Genomic DNA, 21,007 nt, shown 5'->3' with positions numbered 1-21,007 from the left:
CATCTAGAAAATAATTAGGTTAGATCCATATCTCACACATACACCAGAATAAATTGCATCTAGCTCCAATATTTCGTGAAAGAAAAAAAAGGGAGGGGGCACAGAGAGAAGATAAAACAACTAACAATCACCACATGAAAATTCTTTCATAAATGGAGAGTAAGAGAAGACCTTTCTAATTAGGCTCCCAAATCAAGAAGCAATCAAAACAAAGATCAATATATTTGATACTGAAAAAAAATCACAAACTTCTGCACAATGAAAACATGCCTTAACCAAAGTAAAAAATAACTTCTGGGAAAACATATTTGCAGCTCATGTGACAGGCAAAGGGCTAATCTTTCTATTTAGAAAGGATCTTCTAGAAGTCAAGAAGAAAAATTCTAACAACCCAGCAGAAAAATGGGCAAAGGCAGTGAACTTAGAGACATTTGTACTGAGAGGAAAATGGGCTTGTCCTCACTCATAATAAGAGACATTCAAAGAAACTACACAGAGATCTCATTTTTTACCATTAGATTGGAGTGTTTGCTCACACACTGTATTGGTGGAATTGTGGGAAAACAAGACATTCCCTACACTATAGGTGGACACCTCCACAGAAGGACAGCTATCAAGATTGCAAGTGCATATCCCCAGAGGGCCACCAATTCCCCTTCTGGACATTTATACAGCAGATACGTGAGACACAGTATGTGTCCAAAAGCACTCATGGTGGCAGTGAGTGTAGCACCCCCAGGCAGAAGTGACCTCCATGGCCTCACTGGGGACTGGCCATAAACTGCGGCCATCGGCCATGAAGGAGAACTGGGGAAGCGGGTAAGAATGAAGGAATAGTCTGTGTCCCAGAGGAAGTGAAAAAGGAAGGTACAAAACAATAACTATGCCAACCCTTGTGAAAAGGAAAAAAAAAAAGAATATTTACTTCATCATGAAAAAAAAGGAAAAAAAGAATATTTATTCATAGTAGCTTTATATATGGAAATATACATAAGAAACAAATATCAGTGGTTGCCAATGGGTAGAACAAGCCATATGGGGGACAGGAGTTGGGAAGGAGACTTGTCACTTATACTTTAAAATAGTTTTAATTTTTTAATATGTGCATGTCCTTATGACCTGTTCAAAGAATTAAATTAAAAAAAGAACAAACCATCCCTGCTTTAAAATAATTATATATTTATGTTGTGAATTAAAAATGTTTGGAAGGAAATCTGATGCTTACAAACATTTATAACTTTGGGTAGACATTATATCTAAAAGTAGCATTAGGTAAAGAAGGAAATGATAGAAAAATACCCACTGGATTTCAAAGACTTAGTACAAAAAAAAGCATATAGACTATCTCATTAGTGATATTTTTCCTTTCAAAAACATGTTGAAATGATAATATTTTGTATATACTGGTATAAATAAATATATTATTAAAATTAATTTCAACTGCTTCCTTTTTACTTTTTACAATGTACTTAAAAAACTTTTTGTAACTATTAAAAATTTTACTTTCTTAACTAGAAAATTCGAAGTGACATATGTGGCTTGCATTTTATTTCTGTTGGACAGCACTGCTGTAGACTCTATAGTTTCATCTTGCTCTTTAAAATTCTGGCATGTTTAAAAATTGCTTTTTAAAATATATGTTTCCTGGTTGTTTATGGGTTGAAGAGCTAGAACATTTGGACCTGTAGACTTCATCACAGAGTGGATTTGGGGATGCTCCTCTGCCCTTGTTATCTCCTGCCACTTGGCAGCTGGATGCAGAGGCTGGACCAGACCCAGGTTGTTTTGTAAATTTTATTGAAGTAGAGTTGATTTACAATGTTGTGTTTAATGTCTGCTGCACAGCAAAGTGACTCAGTTATATATATTCTTTTTCATATTCTTTTCCATTATGGTTTATCACAGGATATTGAATATAATTCCCTGTGCTATACAGTAGGGCCTTGTTGTTTATCCATCCTATATATACTAGTTTGCATCTGCTAATCCCAAACTCCCAGTCCTTCCCTCCCCCACCCCTCCTCCCCTTTGGCAACCACAAGTCTGTTCTCTATGTCTGTGAGTCTGTTTCTGCTTTGTAGATAAGTTCAGTATGAAGGTTACTAAAAATAGAGTTGCCATATGATGTAGCAATCCCACTCCTGGGCATATATCCAGACAAAACTATAATTCAAAAAGATGCATGCATCCCAATGTTCATAGAAGCACTATTTACAATAGCCAAGACATGAAAACAACTTAAATGTCCATCGACAGATGACTAGATAAAGAAGACGTGGTACATATATACAATGGACTACTACTCAGCCATAAAAAAGAATGAAATACTGCCATTTGCGGCAACCTGGATGGACCTAGAGATTATCATACTAAGCAAAGTAAGTCAGACAGAGAAAGACAAATACAATATGATATCACTTACACGTGGAATCTAAAATACGACACAAATGAACATATCTATGAAACAAAAACAGACCCAGGTTTGAGCCCTATGGCAAGACTGTAGATGGCATGTTCTTTCATTAAAAAGTATACCGTTTCTCTTTTGGTGATGTTAGCAGCTGTTGATATCAATTCATTAACTCACTGGGGTTGAAAATTGGTGGTGTTCTAATGCTATCATTTGGTTTCCATTTCTTGGCTGGAATAATTTTACAAAGAGATGTTTCCCTCATCTACTCAGTGGTTACCCAGTGGTTCAGTTCATATAGAAAATGCAGGATAAATGCTTGATTCTTTCCTCTTTATGTACCTGTTTTCAAGATAATGAATTGGTTTCCTATCAGCTACTGAAGATAACTAATTTTTCTTTTTTTTAACTATTTCGTATTCCCACCAGCAGTGTAGAAGAGTTATAGTTGTTCCACATGCTTGCCAACACTTGGTATGGTCAGTCTTTTAATTTTAGCTTTTCTAGTGGGTGTATAGTGCTATTTCATTGTGGGTTTTTTTTTTATTATAAAGTATTCAATTTAGTTAAACTAAAAAAATAAAAACCAGTTCACCCATTTCTCCCACCCCACCCTCACCCCTGCTTCTGTCAACAACCAGTCTGTTCTCTGTGTCTATGAACTTGCTTTTTTGTTTTTTTAGTTTTCACATGTAAAAGAGATCATAATGTATTTGTCTTTCTCTGTCTGACTTATTTCACTTAGCACAGTGCCCTCGAGGTCCATCCACATCGCAAATGGCAAGGTTTCATTCTTTTTTATGGCTGAATAATATTCCATTATATATATATATATATATATATATATATGTATAAAATATACATTGTGTATATGTAATAATATTCCATTGTGTGTATATATATAATATACATTATGTATATATAATATTCCATTGTGTATATATATATCATTGTATACATATATATGTACACATATATATATATACCACAATTTTTTATCCATTCATCCATCAATGCACACTTAGGTTGTTTCCATGTCTTGGCCATTGTAAATAATGCTGCAATGAACCTAGGGTGCAGATATCTTTTCAAGTTAGTGTTGTTTTCTTTGGATAAATACCCAGTAGTGGAATTGTTGGGTCATATGGTAGTTCTATTTTTAATTTTTTGAGGAACCTTCATGCTGTTTTCCATAGTGGCTGCACACCCACCAACATTTCCACCAACAATGCACCAGGGTTTCCTTTTCTCCACATCCTTGCCAAAACTTCTTATTTCTTGCCTTTTTGATGATGGCCATTCTGACAGGTGTGAGGTGATATCTCATTGTGGTTTTGATTTGTACTTCCCTGGTGATTAGTGATGTTGAGTATATTTTCATGTGCTTGTTGGCCATCTGTATGTCTTCTTTGGGAAAACGTCTATTCAGATCTTCTGCCCATTATTTAATTGGATTATTTGTTTGTTTTTTTGCTTTTAAATTGTATGAGTTCTTTATATATCTTGGATATTAGCCCCTTACCAGACATACAATTGCAACTATTTTCTCTCATTCAGTACGTTGCCTTTTCACTTTGTTGATGGTTTCGTTGGCTGTGCAGAAGCTTTTTAGTCTGATGTAGTCCCACTTGTTTATTTTTGCTTTTGTTGCCTTTGCTTTTGGTGTCAGATTAAAAAAAATCATCACCATGTCAAGGGCTTATGTTTTCTTCAAGGAGTTTTATGGTTTTAGGTCTTATGTTCAAGTCTTTAATCCATTTTGTGTTAATTTTGGGGTATGGTATAAAATAGTGGTTCAGTTTCATTGCATGTGGGTGTCCAATTTTCCCAACACGATTTATTGAAGAGACTATCCTTTCCCTATTGTATATTCTTGGCTTCTTTGTCATAAATTTATTGACAATATATGCATGGGTTTATTTCTGGGCTCTCTATTCTGTTCCATTGATCTATGTGCCTGTTTCCATTGTTTTAATTACAATAGCTTTGTAATAAGGTTTGAAATCAGGGAGCATGAAGCCTCCAGCTTTGTTCTTCTTTCTCAGAACTGCTTTGGCTATTGGGAATCTTTTTGGATCCACATAAAGTTTAGGATTGCTTGTTCTATTTCTGTGAAAAATGCTATTGGAATTTTAATAGGGATTGCATTAAATCTGTATATTGCTTTGGGTAGCATGGACTTTTTAACAATATTAATTCTTCCAATCCTTGAGCATGGAATATCTTTCCATTTATTTGTGTCTTCTTCAATTTCTTTCATTAATATCTCATAGTTTTCAATATGCAGGTTTTCACCTTCTTGGTTAAATTTATTCCTAGGTGTTTTATTCTTTTTGATACAACTGTATATGGGATGACTGTTTTCTTAATTTTTCTTTCTGATAGTTCTTTATTAGTGTATATATTTACTTAAAAATATTGTTATGAACTCATGGATTTAAAGATATTTGCTATTCATTGCTATTAGTAATAGTATTGAAAGTCAGACTGCCCTGTTCATTTGGCCAGTGGAAGCCTCTTCATGTTTGCTTCTGGGTCCCCCTGATCTGACCCTAGAGGTCCTTGATAACTTCTTTAACATCTGGTGTGTCAACTGTTCTGGGCTCATCTTGTACATATCCTGCTACAGACCTGGAATCAACCATTTCTCCAAGAAGTTCTGGCTTCAGTGAATGGGAAATGATATTTCAAGGCCACAGTCTGGGCACTAGGAATGTTCATGCTTTTGGGTAGGTCTTTGTTTCTAGGCTTTTCATTGGCCAGAGCTGGAATGAATTCATATTGATGCTTCCAATTAAGTACTATAGGCTTTTCTGCTTATCCTCTTCCAGATTACATCTGTGTTTCCTTTTCTTCCACACCAAGTCCTAGTTCTCAAGGACAGAGGGGTGTGACAGAATTAAAATATCTCACTGTTACTCAGTTGCTTTAACTTAACAGTTTCAGAATAATGATGTTAATACTACCACTATCAATTATGATTACTGAAAAGTTACACTTTTTTTTGCACAGGTGCTCCCCATTCTTCTCTCATTTTTATTTTTTTATTTGATTTTACTTTTTAAAAAAGATGTAATTTTATTTATTTTTGGCTGCGTTGGGTCTTCGTTGCTGTGTGCGGGCTTTCTCTAGTTGCAGCGAGCAGGGGCTACTCTTCATTGAGATGTGTGGGCTTCTCCTTGCTGTGGCTTATCTTGTTGCGGAGCACAGGCTCTAGGTGCGCAGGCTCAGTAGTTGTGGCTGGAGGGCTCTAGAGCACAGGCTCAGTAGTTGTGGCGCACGGGCTTAGTTGCTCCACGGCATGTGGGATCTTCCCAGACCAGAGATCGAACCCGTGTCCACTGCATTGGCAGGCAGATTCTTATCCACTGCGCCACCAGGGAAGTCCCTCCTCTCATTTTTAAATGGTTCTATTATATCTATATTATCAGAACATATAGCTGTTATATACTATTTTCTCTCCCACTTAACTGTCACTTAGTTTTAACACTACAAGTAAATATGTATCTGATGCTGACTATCTGTCCTGTTGCTGATGCCTCTCTGGTTATTTTGGTTGTTGGAGATTCTTTCTCTAACAGATTCTTCAGAAAGTGCTCATAGCAACAATATTTCCCTGAGTTCTTGCCTGTTGGCAACATGTCATGTGTACCCTTTATATTTGACCATTACTTTTGCTAGATATAAAATCTTTGCCTCAATTTTCTTTCTGGGAGTATTTTTATATGATACACACCATTTTTTTTCTGACATAAATGGTTGCTATTGAAAGTCTGATGATAATTGAATTTTTTCCGCTTAGAAGTCACTTGATTTTTTTTTTTTTTTTTTTTTGCCTAGAAGCTCAAAGAATTTTTTTTCATTAAAATCCAATAACTTTATTAAAGTGTGTCTTGATGTTGGTTATTCTGGGTTGATGTACTCAGGTTCTCAGTGTGTTTTTTTAAATATATAGTTTCATATCATTTGTCTTCAAGAGAAATTTTTGAATTCTAGTTTGAGACACTTGCTTCTATTTCTGGTTTTAGCTGTTATGGATACTTTCATATTTTTAGCAACATAGGCGATATCTTATGTTTCTATTTCTTTGTTAATTTAAGCACTATCTTAGTAATCTAAGTATCTATTGACATCCTATTATTTTAGATGAGACTTTATCTTAATTTATCTCCTTCCCCCTCTGCTCCCGTTTTTATCAACCACATCAGTATTTTCAGTTCCTGTGACGTTACCTTTGTAACTTTACACAATAAACTGGAATCTTCACCTCTTGTTTCAACAACTCTTGACAGTTCTGATTCCCCACTTTACAATATGGGGATATTATGCTGTTTACCACTCTCTCTTCCCCGTCCCACCAGCCAACTTTTCTTATCTGTACCTTTACTTTCATAGTTTCATACTTGATAACCTTTGTATTATATTTAGGATTTATATTTAGGTCTTCAATACTCTGTCTATTGGATTATTCTAAAAAACTGAAGATCAATAAAAAGCATTTACATTTTTATTACCATATAAAATACTGTCTATTGTACAGCCACATGGCGTGCTGGGATTGCAATTTTAATGTAGAATTCTGGTGCTACTAGAGAAACCTGATCATGGTATCAAAGGTCAAATGGTCTTTCTTACCTTCTACCAGTCACTCAAAAATCGTACCAAATTTTAATTTAAATCATAACCGAGCCTTAACTTTTGTGTGCAGTTTTTTTGTTTTCCCTGGTGTTTGATTCTACTTCCACTTTCTCATTAATGACTATGAACTCTTTTTGTTTCCCTAACCCATACCCCTGATACTTTATAGCATCTTAGTCACTGCATCTATTTGTTGGAATCATTTCTATTCTTCTGTGTACTTTCTTCTTGCATATCACTAACTCTTTGCACTTATTTCATCCAACTGCTTTTTCAAATGGGGATTTTTAAAAACTGGGGCTTGTTTCTTGCATTCCACATCACCTGTGTTCTTGTAATTTTGAACGCTTCTTTCAGTGGAATACCTGCTGAAGTACTTTTTCTGAAGGAGTAAGTAGAAAGTATATAACTTGAATCTTTGTCTATCTTAAATAGATATCCTATCCTCATGTTTAAAATAGCTGGACTGGGTAAAAAAAAAAAAAAAAAAAATCCAGGTTCCAAATCCTCTCAGAACTATGAAGGCCTTGTTTCAGTGCCTTCTAGGTTTCAGTATTATTAACAGAAAGTCTGACGCCAACCTGATGTTCATCCCTTTGTAGGAAACCTGCTCTTTTTTTAAAAAAAATCTTCAGGATCTTCTCATTATTCTTGATATTCTGAAAACTATTTATTAATATCCAAACTTATGTATAATATCAGCTTAGTGCATTGTGTATAAGTGGGCAATTAGGCATGACATTTATATTTTTTTTTAAAGAAAGAAATGGAAATGTTTATTCAAGCCCAATTTGAGGATTATAACCCGGGAAAAGCATCTCAGAAAGCTCTGAGAACTGTTTCCAACATATTTTTAAGAAACCAAGTGCCTTCTGTATGTCAGAACCCTGATGCCCAGGATAACATATATGGTCTTTTCTTTATCCTCATAGCAATCCCATGAGCTCAGTATAATATTGCCTTTACAGAGTAGGTTATTTGAAGATTAGAATCTCTCCTTAAGATAACCTAGTCGTTAACAGTAGTAAACAGCAGAGCTGGGATTTGGTCTCAGTACAATTTTCTATCCCTTAAATCCTTTTCAAACACTTTCATAGCTTCACATTCTCTCATAAACCCCACAGAATGAAAACATTGCCAATTAAAATGATATCAGACAGCAACCTAAGTGTCCATTGACAGATGAATGGATAAAGAAGATGTGGTGTATATACACAATGGAATATTATTCAGCCATAAAAAAAGAATGAAATAATGCCATTTACAGCAACATGGACGGACCTAGAGATTATCATACTAAGTGAAGTAAGTCAGAAAGAGAGAGACAAATATCATATGATATCGCTTATATGTGGAATCTAAAAAAAGGATACAAATGAACTTATTTACAAAACAGAAATAGACTCACAGACATAGAAAACAAACTTGTGGCCACCAAAGGGGAAGAGGGGGAGGGATAAATTAAGAGTTTGGGATTAACAGGCACAAACTACTATATATAAAATAATCAACAAGGACCTCCTGTATAGCACAGGGAACTCTACTCAATATCTTGTGATAACCTATAATGGAAGAGAATGTAAAAAAAAGAATATATATATATATATATATATATATATATATGTATAATTGAATCACTTTGCTGTACACCTGAAACTAACACAACCTTGTAAGTCAACTATATTTCAGTAAAAATTTTTTAAAAAGTAAAACAAAACGATATCAGACAATTTTGGAGTTGTAAGGGCATCTATAGAAATAGAGCTCAGGTGTCTGCCTTAGCGGCGGGTGGCTGGTCCAGGGATGCATGAGTGATTAGGGTGGACTCCAAGCCTGTAAGCCAGTCATGCTGCAGGTCAGGCTCTGGCGTTAGACCACCTGGATTCAGGAGCCAGACCCACGCCTTGCAGCTCAGATCCTATCCCTTAATCTTGCACCTTCAGGTTCTCCTGTAAGACAAGGATTGCCATGGCGTCTCCTTCCTGGGGTTGTTCAGAGTCATGGATGAAATAAACCACAGCAAGTGCTTAGCTCGGCCAGGCAGGGAGTCAGAGCTCACGGGTGTCACTTGTCACTACACCGTGCTTACCAACCACGTCACACATACCTTCAGGCCAGGGTTTTTCCTCATCCGCAGCCTTCCCATCCACATGTCAGTCAGCAGCATCTGGCTGCAGGTGTGGGCGATGAAGTCCCGATGTTTGGCTGCGACAGCCAGTTTGAGGCAGGTCGAGTTGCTCCAGTTTTTCAGCTCGTAGGTCAGCAGTTTCATGGCGATCTGCTCGTCATGCTTGTAGGACTGGTCCAAGAGCTCCACAGCAAGCTGGCCAAAGTCTCTGCAGAGACAGAGATGGGAGCGGGGTGGCCACATGCTCTTCATTAGAGAGCTGTGTCCACGAGGATGTCATGGAGCCACAGGACACAGAGTCCTTGACTCCCTGTCCTCTGGGAGCTCCAGGGGATGTCCCCAGAGGGGACAGCCAGGGCCCAGGGTCCGTGCTTAGCCATGTCAGGGGCTGACTGCTCTTGCTGTAGATGGAGCTTTAGGTGGATCCCAAGTCTGCCCCTCAGGCATCAGGGACAGAGCAAAGACAAAGTCCCTTCCCTCAGGCGTTCACGGAACAGGGATGCAGATGGAAAAGACGGCAAATGAGAGTTTGAAAACAGTGCCTGTGGGACTGGAAGTCAGAACAGTGGCCATCCTTGGTGCAGGGGAGAGGTGGACATTGAAAGGGCCTCCAGGAGAGCTGGTGGCACAGGTAGGGTCCTGTTTCTTGAGGGTGCTGGTCAAAGTTGTGTGTTGTGTTTGTGAACAGTCATCAAGCTGCATGTTTTACACACGTGCCTTCTCCCATATGAGTGTAATACTTCAGTGACACATGGATTACAAGAGCGCTCTCAGTGCTGTGAAGGAGACAAGGTCTAGTTGCCATGGGGACCCAGAGCAGGGAGGACCAATTGCTGGAGGTGGGGAAGGGGGAGTGATGGGTACCAAGTGGCGGATGGAGAAGGGGACACAGGTGATTTGTGAACATAAGATGTATTCCCTTTCCACGTGACCCTGATGCGAGGATTTAATGATAGTCATGAACATTTCTTGTTCCTTCAACTTTTTGCGTGGCATTGATGTGGTTAAGGTACAGTCCTATAGGGATCACCTTTCTTTGCTTTTGTTTCTCCATTTTATAGAAGATTTGATGCCAGTTCTGAGTGGAAGGATGAAAAAGGGAGGCATTACTTGTGGGGGATGGAGACGCAGACTCTGCAGTACCTTCTGGCCTCAGGCCCCACAGGCTGCAGGGGGTCACCACGAGGGTCCTCTAGGAAGCAGAGGGACAGGGCTTGCCAACAGATGGAGGCAGGGGAACACCTCCCTGTTTGTAAGAGGCTTGAACACCTGATGTTTAGAAGTCAGCTAGTGATTTTAGAAATCCAGTCCAAAAGATAAGCAGGGTGCTTCACAAAACAAAGATATTACATGCTGGCAGAGGGGCCTGCGTACAATTCAAGTTCACATGTCTGTAAAGTTGCACGGGGACTTCTGGTTTCTGGTTCCACACGTAAGGGACTTGGAAGTTGCCACTCTGACCTAATAAAAAGTAAAAAAGCTCAACAAACTCAAAATCCACGACTTTGCTAGATTCATCAGAGAATTGAGGTCACAGGGCAAATTGCTGTCCACCAAACTGGAAAGACAGAAGGCAGATACTGAGAATCACAACTTAATGGAGCACAAACCTGGGGAACCAGCGCCAGGTTGGAAAACCTGAACTGTAATTGATGAATTTCTGGAGGCCCCGTGAGGACAAGTCTGCAAGTTAATAGCTCCGGGTGGCCCAGGCATAGAGAAGTGTCCACATTTTTGTGAGTTTTACCTCCAGGAGCCCCACCAAGTTCTCACAGAGAAGATGGGGGAAGAATCCTCTCATGCTGCCATCTGGGAGAGGGGAAAGGGTCCATTCTGAGCTATGCCCATAGCACTCTGTTCTTCTTAACAAGGCCTGCCCTCGGGGGAAACTGGCTAACCAGAGCTTAACCTATTGGTGTTTTATCAGAGCCTAACTGAACTAGAGGGAGGGAAATACCCAACTCCAGCCCCCTGTAGCTGTCCTAAGGGGGGGGAAATCCAGAGGTACTTGTGAAGGTCAAGTCCAAGGGCACAGGTTCACTAAGGTTGTTTCCTTATGAAAATTGGTCTCATTGTCTTTGCACTAAAATTGTGTTTCCCAGAAACAGAATCATGGACATAGAGAACAGACCGATGGTTGCCAAGGGGGAGGGAGGTTGGGGTAAGCTTTCATATATAGAATGGATAAACAGCAAGGTGTCCTACTGCATAGCACAAGGAACTATATTCAATATCCTGTGATAAACCATAATGGAAAAGAATATAAAAAAAGAATATGTGTGTATATATATATATATATATACATACATATATATATGTATAACTGAGTCACTTTGCTGTACAGCAGACATTACCACAACATTGTAAATCAACTATATTTCAACAAGAAACATATATTGATTAAAATTGGGTTTCCCTAGTTTGCACCAGAAGGCAGTCAACAAAAACAATGAGAGTCCAGAAACGCCTCAGAGAGACAGAAGGAAACATACAGACACAATGGACAAAGCACTTGATGAACAAGCGTTAAAGGTAACTGTACTTAAGTGAGAGATGCATTTGCCACCCTTCCCAGCAAAGGGACGGCGCTCAGGACCAGAGTGTCTCCTGGTCCTTAAATTCCCTCTGGACACTCACTTTGAGTTGTTGTCCAGGTCCTGGGAGATGTCGTCCACCAGCTCGCTCTCGGAGGACTCGTGGGCCATCGACTTGTAGAGCTTGCAGGCCACCAGGGCCTTCGCCATGCTCTCCTCGCCCCGCTGCCAGAGGAAGACTGCCATTTTTTGGCGCTTCATCAGCACGGCCCACACCATCAGCTCGTGGAAGGGGTACTGGAATCGACTCACGGCGGGGTCGTCCACATCGATGTCCAACTCCTCCTCCTTCTTCTTCTTCTTCTTTTTCTTCCCTTTGGCTGGAGGCTCATCATCCTGAGGGGAGAGAAGCACCTTTGCCACGGTTCTGCCATAAACGTGCAACAAAGGGTTTCAGGACAACTGGAAAAAGGGAAACCTCTCCCTCCAAGGGAATAAAGAGAATTCTAAGTACATCTGTGGTTTCCAACAAGTGTACTAATTCTTTTGAAAAGATGCACATGTTTATTATAAGTAAACCATCGAAAACCAAATGAGCTGAAAAGGCATACTACTGTTTGAAGAGTTTATACCCCTGGGTTGGCAGGATTTTTTTTTCCTCCAGAAGCCTCTAAAAATTGAAGAGATGCTGCAAAACTAAAACAAAGAAAACACTTCAATCCAAATCACCCCATGGGAGAGATAAAGCCTGTAGCTTATTTCCTCAGGGAAGTCTTCAAGTACCAACACTTGTTTGCCAGATACGGCTGAACCAGAGATTAATAGGAAAAATGTAAAAGGGGATGGAGAAAAATGTCTTGTTTCCCTACTAATGGTTTAAGGAAGCAAGCGTTCCATTTTTAAAAATTATTATTAATTAATTAATTAATTAATTAATTTTTGGCTGTGTTGGGTCTTCGTTGCTGCATGCTTTCTCTAGTTGCAGTGAGTGGGGGCTACTCTTTGTTGCGGTGCGCAGGCTTCTCATTGTGGTGGCTTCTCTTGCTGCGGAGCATGGGCTCTAGGCCCACAGGCTTCAGTAGTTGTGGTGCCCGGGCTTACTTGCTCCACGGTATGTGGGATCTTCCTGGCCCAGGGCTCGAACCCGTGTCCCCTGCATTGGCAGGCGGATTCCTAACCACTGAGCCACCAGGGAGGTCCCACAAGTGCTCCATTTTGAATGAGCTTTGTCTTTTCATGGATGTGCTATAAATGGAGGGTCACCATTTCCCATTTCCTAAAGGGATTATGAGGGATGATTCTGAAAGCGGAGAAGGACCCTAAAGGAATGTCTGTCGCGACTGGGAGAATTGGGGTTGAAACACGGGAGTGGCATGGAAATATATGGGGCTCAGACTATTCCAGGCTAGGACTTCAGTACCCAGTAGAATAACAGAAATGGATATTTGCTCTTTTGCAAACAGCTTTCTCGTCAATGATCTACTTTTATTCTTTTTATTTTTTTAAAAAAATTTTTATTTATTTATTTATTTATTTATGGTTGTGTTGGGTCTTCGTTTCTGTGCGAGGGCTTTTCTCTAGTTGCGGCAAGTGGGGGCCACTCTTCATCGTGGTGCGTGGGCCTCTCACTATCGCGGCCTCTCTTGTTGCGGAGCACAGGCTTCAGACGCGCAGGCTCAGTAATTGTGGCTCATGGACTTAGTTGCTCCGCGGCATGTGGGATCTTCCCAGACCAGGGCTCGAACCCGTGTCCCCTGCATTAGCAGGCAGATTCTCAACCACTGCACCACCAGGGAAGCCCTCTTTTTTTTTTTTTTTCTTTTATTCTTGTACTGACTCTGAGAGGTTGTGAATGTGTTCCATTCCATCAGATGAGGAAGTTGTGACCCAAAGTCTGAATAATTTGCCCACATACACACAGCTGGAGTGGCTGGGCAGGGTGGGGGTGAGGGGGGGAGACTGGCTCTCCAATTCCTATCACATGTTGTTCATGACTAACCCAAGTTTTGTAACCTTATAATGAGTTGTCTGACATTTTTACTGAAACTATTGTATCTTGCCTTGGATTTAAATGTGTTTGTTCAGGGACTTCCCTGGTGGCACAGTGGTTAAGAATCCGCCTGCCAATGCAGGGGACACGGGTTCGAGCCCTGGGCCAGGAAGATCCCACATGCCGCGGAGCAACTAAGCCCGTGTGCCACAACTACTGAGCCCGCATGCCACAACTACTGAAGCCTGTGCACCTAGAGCCCGTGTTCCACAACAAGAGAAGCCACCGCAATGAGAAGCCTGCACACCGCAACGAAGAGTAGGCCCCGCTCGCCTCAACTAGAGAAAGCCCGCATCCAGCAACAAACACCCAACACAGCCAAAAATAAATATATTAATTAATTAATTTAAAAAGTGTTTTTGTTCAAATTTTCTAATTTGTCCCAGTAAAACTACAGTTTCGGTCATTTAGGAAGGTTAAAAATTGACATTATGGAAATTAAAAAATAAACATAGCTTTATTTTCAAGAATATATCCAGTCAAATAAAAATCCACTAAGGACTAATGAAATGCTGTAAAACAGAAACCCTTTTAAGCCTATCTTTCAATAATACATTGTATTATTAAAATACTAGTTGTATGCAAATTCTCTTAAAATAATTTTAAGATTGTTAGAGAAAGAATATAACCAACAAAGGATTAATTTCCCTAAAATGCAAGAACTGCCACAAAGCAACAAGAAAAAGAAACAACCCAATAAAATAACAAAAGATATGAACTGGAAGTTAAAAAGAAATTGACCCATCCACAATCACAGTAAGAGCCTCTAAACACACCTCACTTAGAAATCAACTTGAAAAAATTAGTACAGATAGAAGCAAATTGAATAATAACATTACCAAGTTTGATATGACAAAGACGTATATGTATTGTACCCAACAAACCAGGAATACACATTTTTTTCTAATACACGTGAATCATTAACAAAATTCCACCTGGCATTATTCCCTAATTCTTTTGAGATTTTCTATATCAACAAATTCCAGATATCAGAAATCATGTAGTATACACTCAAAGAATAAAATTAAAAATCAACAAGAGTAGGATAACAGCAATAACAAAATTCTGTATCTGGAAAACTTTAAATACACTTATAAATAACTTGTGGATTAATGAGGAAAGTATAAACTGTTTAGAAATGAATTACAATGAAAGTTCTACTTACCCAAACCTGTGGGATACCATGAAAACAATGCTCAGAGAAGAAATTTATACTCTTTTATGCATTTATTGGAATACAGGAAAGATTGAAAATAGGCAGGGACTTCTCTGGCAGTCCAGTGGTTAAGACTCCATGCTCCCACTTCAGGGGGCACAGGTTCCATCCCTGGTTGGGAAACTAAGATCCCACATTCCGCATGGCATGGCCAAAAAAACAAAAAAAATGACGTGAACACTATAAATATGGTATAATTTGGAGTCCCTTGGGAAGGGCCTCTTCCTCATACACTCCCAAATAATCTTCCCCCATCTATCCCAGTGCCTTGACAATCTGTCAGTATAGATTGATTCCTCTGAGCTAACTAATTAAAATAAAAATTAAAAAAAAAGAAAATGGGCAAACTTCACTTTCAAATTGAGTCAATAAAAATAATACAGTAACTCCATATAAAGTATATGGAAGGAATGAATACAAATCAAAGATATTAATAAAATAGAAAACAGAAAAAAGAAAGTTGCTTAATAAAGCAAAAATACCAATCAAATCTGAAGGCAAGTATGGTTAAGAAAAAAAGGGAGAAGATATAAATATAAAAAAATTGGAACAAGAAATGGCACACAACTAAAGATATTGAAAAAATTAGAATACTATGTAAAGTTTTATACCAAAGTACTTGAAAGTCTAGAAGTAAATTGTTTGCTAGGAAAATATAATTGACCAAAGCTGACTCTAGAAAATAGAAAAGCTCAATGAACTCATGTTATGAAAATTATTATAAAGGCAGTGAAAAATATGCCCCTAAAACACAGGACTGGGACCAGGCTATTTTACAGGAGAGTTCCACCAAACTTTCACCCAACAGATAAAGCCAACATGATGCAACCAACCTAAGAGAGCATGGACTTATGGAAAGCTGCATATCATAACTCTTCTAGTTATGCTGAAGGTCAGTGTCAACTGTGAACACAGAATCAAAACCTTCTACCCTGAATCCATTCAGAAATTGGGATGCTATTTGACTCATGAATTTGAGAAGAGTCTTTACAATAGACAGCCTTATTATTCTGTGTTATAATATTTCTTTCACTCATTTATATATTTTCATGTCTAGTGCTTTTTTAAAAATTAATTAATTAATTTTTTGGGCTGCGTTGGGTCTTCATTGCGGTGCGCAGGCTTCTCATTGCAGTGGCTTCTCTTGTTGTGGAGCACGGGCTCTAGGCACACGGGCTTCAGTAGTTGTGGCTTGTGGGCTCTAGAGCACAGGCTCAGTAGTTGTGGCTTAGTTGCTCCACGGCATGTGGGATCTTCCTGCACCAGGGCTCAAACCCATGTCCCCTGAATTGGCAAGAGGATTCTTAACCACTGCACCACCAGCGAAGTCCTAGTGATTTGTTCTTAACTTTCCTTGCTAAGGTGATTTCTGGATACTTTTGTCCTATTATGAGGAAACTTTGTCAATGTTTCTGGGTTTTCTAGAAACCAAATTTTTTTGCCGATAATAATTTTCCCGCTTTTTAAAGTATCCTTCCTTTATTTTTTCACGTGGTAAAATTTCCAGAACACTTTTAAAAACCAGTGGGGTTGATGATGCCAACAATAATGGATGTGCTTGACTTGTTCTTGATTTTAATAAAAATGAATTGGGTGGCTTTTACCTTTTAAAACATGTCTGTGATCTTTTTTAATATAATTTGACTAAATCATCCAAGTAAATTTTGGTGTGTGGTGTAGTGGATTTATTCATGGAAAACAAACTTGTGCAATTTTATGTTAAATACAAAACGAAGAGGGCTCCATATACTAGACCACAATATCATAAAACCATTGGAAACAAGTCCTACTTACTTCCATTCCCAGAAGTTTGAGAGCTTTAGGCTGCATAATGAAAGGGGAGAAAAAAATGAATGGAATCAGATAACTGATGTTATGATACTGGGGGTTGTACATTAGTAATATCGTTAGTAGCAATAATAATAGATTAAAAAGTACTTGGTATCGTTAACAATTAAGGACAAACCCAAGGAAAGGAAATGCTTTAATATGGAACCTCTGCTTCTGTCAGCCCAGGTCAGGTGAGGAGAGAGATGTGCAGACATGGGACCCGCAGCCCAGGTAGAACCAGAGAAGTTCACCCACAGAGCAGACACACAGCTATGGGGCTCTGAGTGCGGGCGAGGCAAGGGCTTCATGGAAGATCTCACACGTGAGTTGGGCTTGCGACACACGTGGGGTTTTGATGGGGGAAGATGCCACAGACACAGTAGTAGAGTTTGATTCTGGCAGTGGTACATGGTCGCCCACAGCAGGGTGGGGACGGCTGGGGAGAGCCTTAGACGCTATGATCATGAGCTTGACAGTGATTCGTCAGGCGCTGGGGATCCTCAGGAATTTTTGAGCAGGGAGGGCACTGTTGGGTCCCTCGTTTTGGAGAACTGGGGCACGTCCAGTGGTAGGATGGATGGGAGAGGGCAGAGACAAGGGAGCCTGGGAGGAAGGCTATTGCGGACAAAGGATGGGGCCGGGGCAAGTGCTGGGCTGTGCGGCCCAACGAGCTGAGGGAGGAAGGTGCGTGGTGAAGCCTGGGCATCTGGAAGGAAGGTGCATGGTGAAGCCTGGGCGTCTGGAAGGAAGGTGCATGGTGAAGCCTGGGCGTCTGGAGGCATGCTGAGACCTCCCACCGAGAGCCACTGTGGGAGGACGGGCAGGTGTGCTAGGGGATGGGGTGATGAGCTCGGCTTTGAAGCGGCTGAGTTATTGGAAAGGCTAGCAAGGAACCACATGTGATTCCGGGAACCACAGAACCCCACGTGTTCGCTGAGTTCTACCCTCTTGGGTCCAAACAGGTTGTTGTAAAGGGTCCGGAAGCCCTTCCTTGTGTAGTTGCAGCGGTAGGCGCCCCCCATGAGGTACTCCAGCACGAGCCCAATGTCTATGAGGCTGATGTGGTAATCAGGCGGAAGGTTGCCCTGTAAGAAAAGAAGCTGTGTCTCAGGCCCTGCGAGAAGGAACCCGCAGCGTGGGCTTCGGCACACACCTCGGCATCACGGTCATTCCTGCCTACGACGTGAGAGTTAGTGGTACCAACGGGGCATTAAACAATCTTCAGTCTTTTACTATAGGATTGCGGGAGATAAGGGGGTAAACCATGTTCCAGAAAATGGGTTAGACTTCCCAATGAGAAGAATTAGAAGCCCATGAGGCTGGAGGGGAGAGGCCTGGGCTTGTCCGTGGGCTCGGACAGAATGGCCTGTAATGTGCATTTAAACATAAGGGAAAGAAAAGAATATATATATAAAGAATGTATATATGTATAATTGAATCACTTTGCTATACAGCAGGAATTAACCCAACATTATAAACTATGCTTCCATAAAAAAGGATATTAAAAATGTATATAAATGTATAACTGAATCACTTTGCTGTACAGCAGAAATGAACACAACATTGTAAATCAACTATGCTTCGATAAAAAAAATATTGATTAAGGAAAAAATACATAAAGGAAAGATGGTGTAGCTGGTGAAAAGAGCAGATTCATTTTGTTGAGAAGGTGCTTTGCCAGCTGCTTGCAGGGGAGAAGCCAGCTTCGGGGGGCTGGCGTCCAGATTTTCTGCAGAAGGAGGGAGTGAACAGCGTGGCAGACAGGAGGACTCTGTGGAGGACAGCGGGCGGACAGAATACCCCTGGGGCCGGGAACTTTCTAGGGAAAGCTCCACATGGTGCCCTGTGACTTTCTGGGGGACCCCTCAGATTTCAGTAAGAACACAAACACTGCAAACTATCTGATGTGCCCGGGAGTCGGTGAAGGGGCAGAGTCCTGCAGCCGAACGGAAGAGGCTGTGTTGAGATAAAGGTAGCGTGTGGGTGGAGGGGAGGAGGGCAGGGGGGCATCTGTGCATCTGTAAGTCGGTCATTCACGCCAGAGGGCCGTTGGCTTATCCAGGAGGCAGAGGTGACCGGTCCATTATAAGGATGTTTTGCTATGTGCTGTTTCCTGCTTGGTTAATTTCCTATGGCTGAAATGATGGTAGAAACCTGGGGTCCGTCCCATGGAGGCTACACCTTCCAAATGTCCTCCCTGTACATGAGGACTGAATCCTTCACTCAGCCATTGCAAGTTTGTTCAGCCCCTACCGTGATCCTTGACCAAGTCGGGGATTCCATATGAGGGGATAAGGAGGTACAGCCCTGCCTTGGGGAGTTTGCTGTTTTGGGGGAAAAGGGCCAAGCCACCCTCAGTCCCGATGCAGCAGTGTGTTCAGGCCCCCACTCTGCTAGGGTGGGCAGGTGGGAGGGTGAGAAAGGGCTTCCTGTGGAGGTAGGAGTGGGCAGAGCAGGGGCTGTAGGGGCCGAGGTGGGAGAGCACTGCAGATGTGAGATGGGCATGGCCCTGGGACAGAATACGTGTGGTGGGTATGTGATAGGCCCAGTGGGTGCAAGTCTCTTAGCAGGAGCTTGAATTTCATGAGACGTGGAGGCTTTTAAGTGGGGGCGTCCTGTGTCTGGGGAGTGTGGGAGGAGGATGATCGAAGCCACTTAGGTGAGACGTGGTTGGGTCTACACTTGAGTAGCTGTGGCTTTTGAATGTTAGCGCTTCTGAATCTAAGAAATCTGTGAAAGTGGGAAACAAGGGCACTCACTGGTCTCTCTTGGTTCCCAGATCCACCGATTCTGCTCTGATCCAATGAGTGTGCATAGTAAAAGCCAAATTCTCACATTAGCAGAATTAGATATTTGTATGAAGTCTGACCAGCCTATCCGGGACTCTGGCTGAAGGCCCTCTTCTCTCCTTTGCATTACTTCCTCCCGCTCAGAACATGAGTACATGTCCTGCACTCTGCATGCCAGGGACTGCATTCTGGCCGAATGAATTGCTCTGCGTTAACCTGGTCTGACCCTCCAGCCTGTGGTGATAGGACCCAAGAAACACCAGGACAGAACAGGGAGTGGACGGGATCCTACAAGAAGGCAGACTGTAAGGCATTAGTAGCGCTGGGGATGGGGGAAAGCATCTATCACTTACTAAGGAGGAAACAGAAAGAGCCAAGAACTGCTGCACAGGACACGCAGAATGACATGAGGCCCATCCTGCTAGGACTTCTGGAAAGAGGCACAGTGAAGGGGTGAGGGGCAGATCTGAAACACGCAGAGCATGGGGGTTCTGGGCAGCAGTGAGGAGCCCACCCCTTGGCTGGTGCTCCTGCCTTGGTGATGGGGCCAACCCACTGTCAAACAGTCATTCAGCGCGAGCCCATTGTGTGTGGGATGAACATTTCATTTAAAGAAGATGACATTTTTTAAAAGTAAACTCTTTTCATGGAGAGAGGAATTCATGACTTCTTATGCCTCCAATAAGATGATGACACATTTGGAAATTTAAAAAATTGCTTTAAAAAATGTCTCATTAAAAGACATCAACAGGTAAAGGACTATGAAAGAGCAGACTGACCTTTTTTACATCCCTCACCAGCAAATGAAGTGTGTTTGGTGGACCCAGTCTCTGAAAGAGAAACATTCAGCCATATTAAATATGTTTTTCTCTTCAACTTTTGGAGTAAAATCCAGCTCTACTTTATAGAATTAATGAAGTCCTGTGTCTTTTACAAGACAGGACTAGGACTTGTCATGGGTAAGAAATATCCCACATGTTCAAAAATACGTTAAATACCTTTTATTGAATTATTTTAAAGAGCATCTTAGGATGTAATATATTTTCTTAACAGTTCATCAAGCTTTAGCAAGCAACCACCCAGGACCACTTCTGCTACTTAAAATTTTAGAATGGGGAAGGAAATGTACACTCTCAAAATTCACATGGTAATAATACAAGCCAAGAGGATTTTATCCAAACACTTTCATTCTAATATCAGGAGCTCCTTGCTGTGCAAACTCAGTTTTCCATTTTTCACCAAAGCCTCATAAAAAGTGGGAGTCCCCAAGAACAAATGACCGCTCACTCCAGGATCTTTTCACTCTGCTAATGACTCCGGGGGCTGGATTCTTTCTTTGTATAAACTTGTCCTCGGGCACCACCCCTGAGTTAACGCTACAGACGGGGGTGCTGGCTAGCCTGGTGGAGGTG

The 21,007-nt window shown here is 40.9% G+C and overlaps 1 protein-coding gene and 1 long non-coding RNA gene across 6 annotated transcripts in view; one reads left to right on the top strand and one right to left on the bottom strand.

The window, feature by feature from the left end:
* The window catches only part of LOC309625968, a 33,215-nt gene extending 12,883 nt beyond the window's left edge, over positions 1-20,332 (top strand). For 2 of the 4 annotated variants that reach the window (XR_014242847.1, XR_014242848.1), the window contains one exon: positions 11,597-11,807. This is a non-coding gene — a long non-coding RNA (uncharacterized lncRNA). Of the gene's footprint in view, positions 1-11,596; positions 11,808-16,987; positions 17,310-19,585 lie in introns of those variants that run through there. The other 2 variants (XR_014242845.1, XR_014242846.1) reach the window with 2 other exon arrangements.
* The window catches only part of TRPM1 (transient receptor potential cation channel subfamily M member 1), a 119,206-nt gene that overhangs the window by 29,343 nt on the left and 68,856 nt on the right, over positions 1-21,007 (bottom strand). For both annotated transcript variants that reach the window (XM_082385999.1, XM_082385998.1), the window contains 6 exons: positions 20,375-20,425; positions 17,733-17,891; positions 16,771-16,800; positions 11,814-12,106; positions 10,551-10,637; positions 9,156-9,384 (listed from right to left, as the gene is read on the bottom strand). In XM_082385999.1, coding sequence (XP_082242125.1) covers positions 9,156-9,384; positions 10,551-10,637; positions 11,814-12,106; positions 16,771-16,800; positions 17,733-17,891; positions 20,375-20,425 — 849 coding nt within the window. The remainder of the gene's footprint in view (positions 1-9,155; positions 9,385-10,550; positions 10,638-11,813; positions 12,107-16,770; positions 16,801-17,732; positions 17,892-20,374; positions 20,426-21,007) is intronic.

This window comes from Balaenoptera borealis, assembly GCF_965194805.1.
Source record: "Balaenoptera borealis genome assembly, chromosome: 3".
NCBI classification, from domain to species: domain Eukaryota; kingdom Metazoa; phylum Chordata; class Mammalia; order Artiodactyla; family Balaenopteridae; genus Balaenoptera; species Balaenoptera borealis.
Note: the sequence above shows the minus strand (reverse complement) of the source record. Positions and strands in the feature narration are given on the sequence as shown.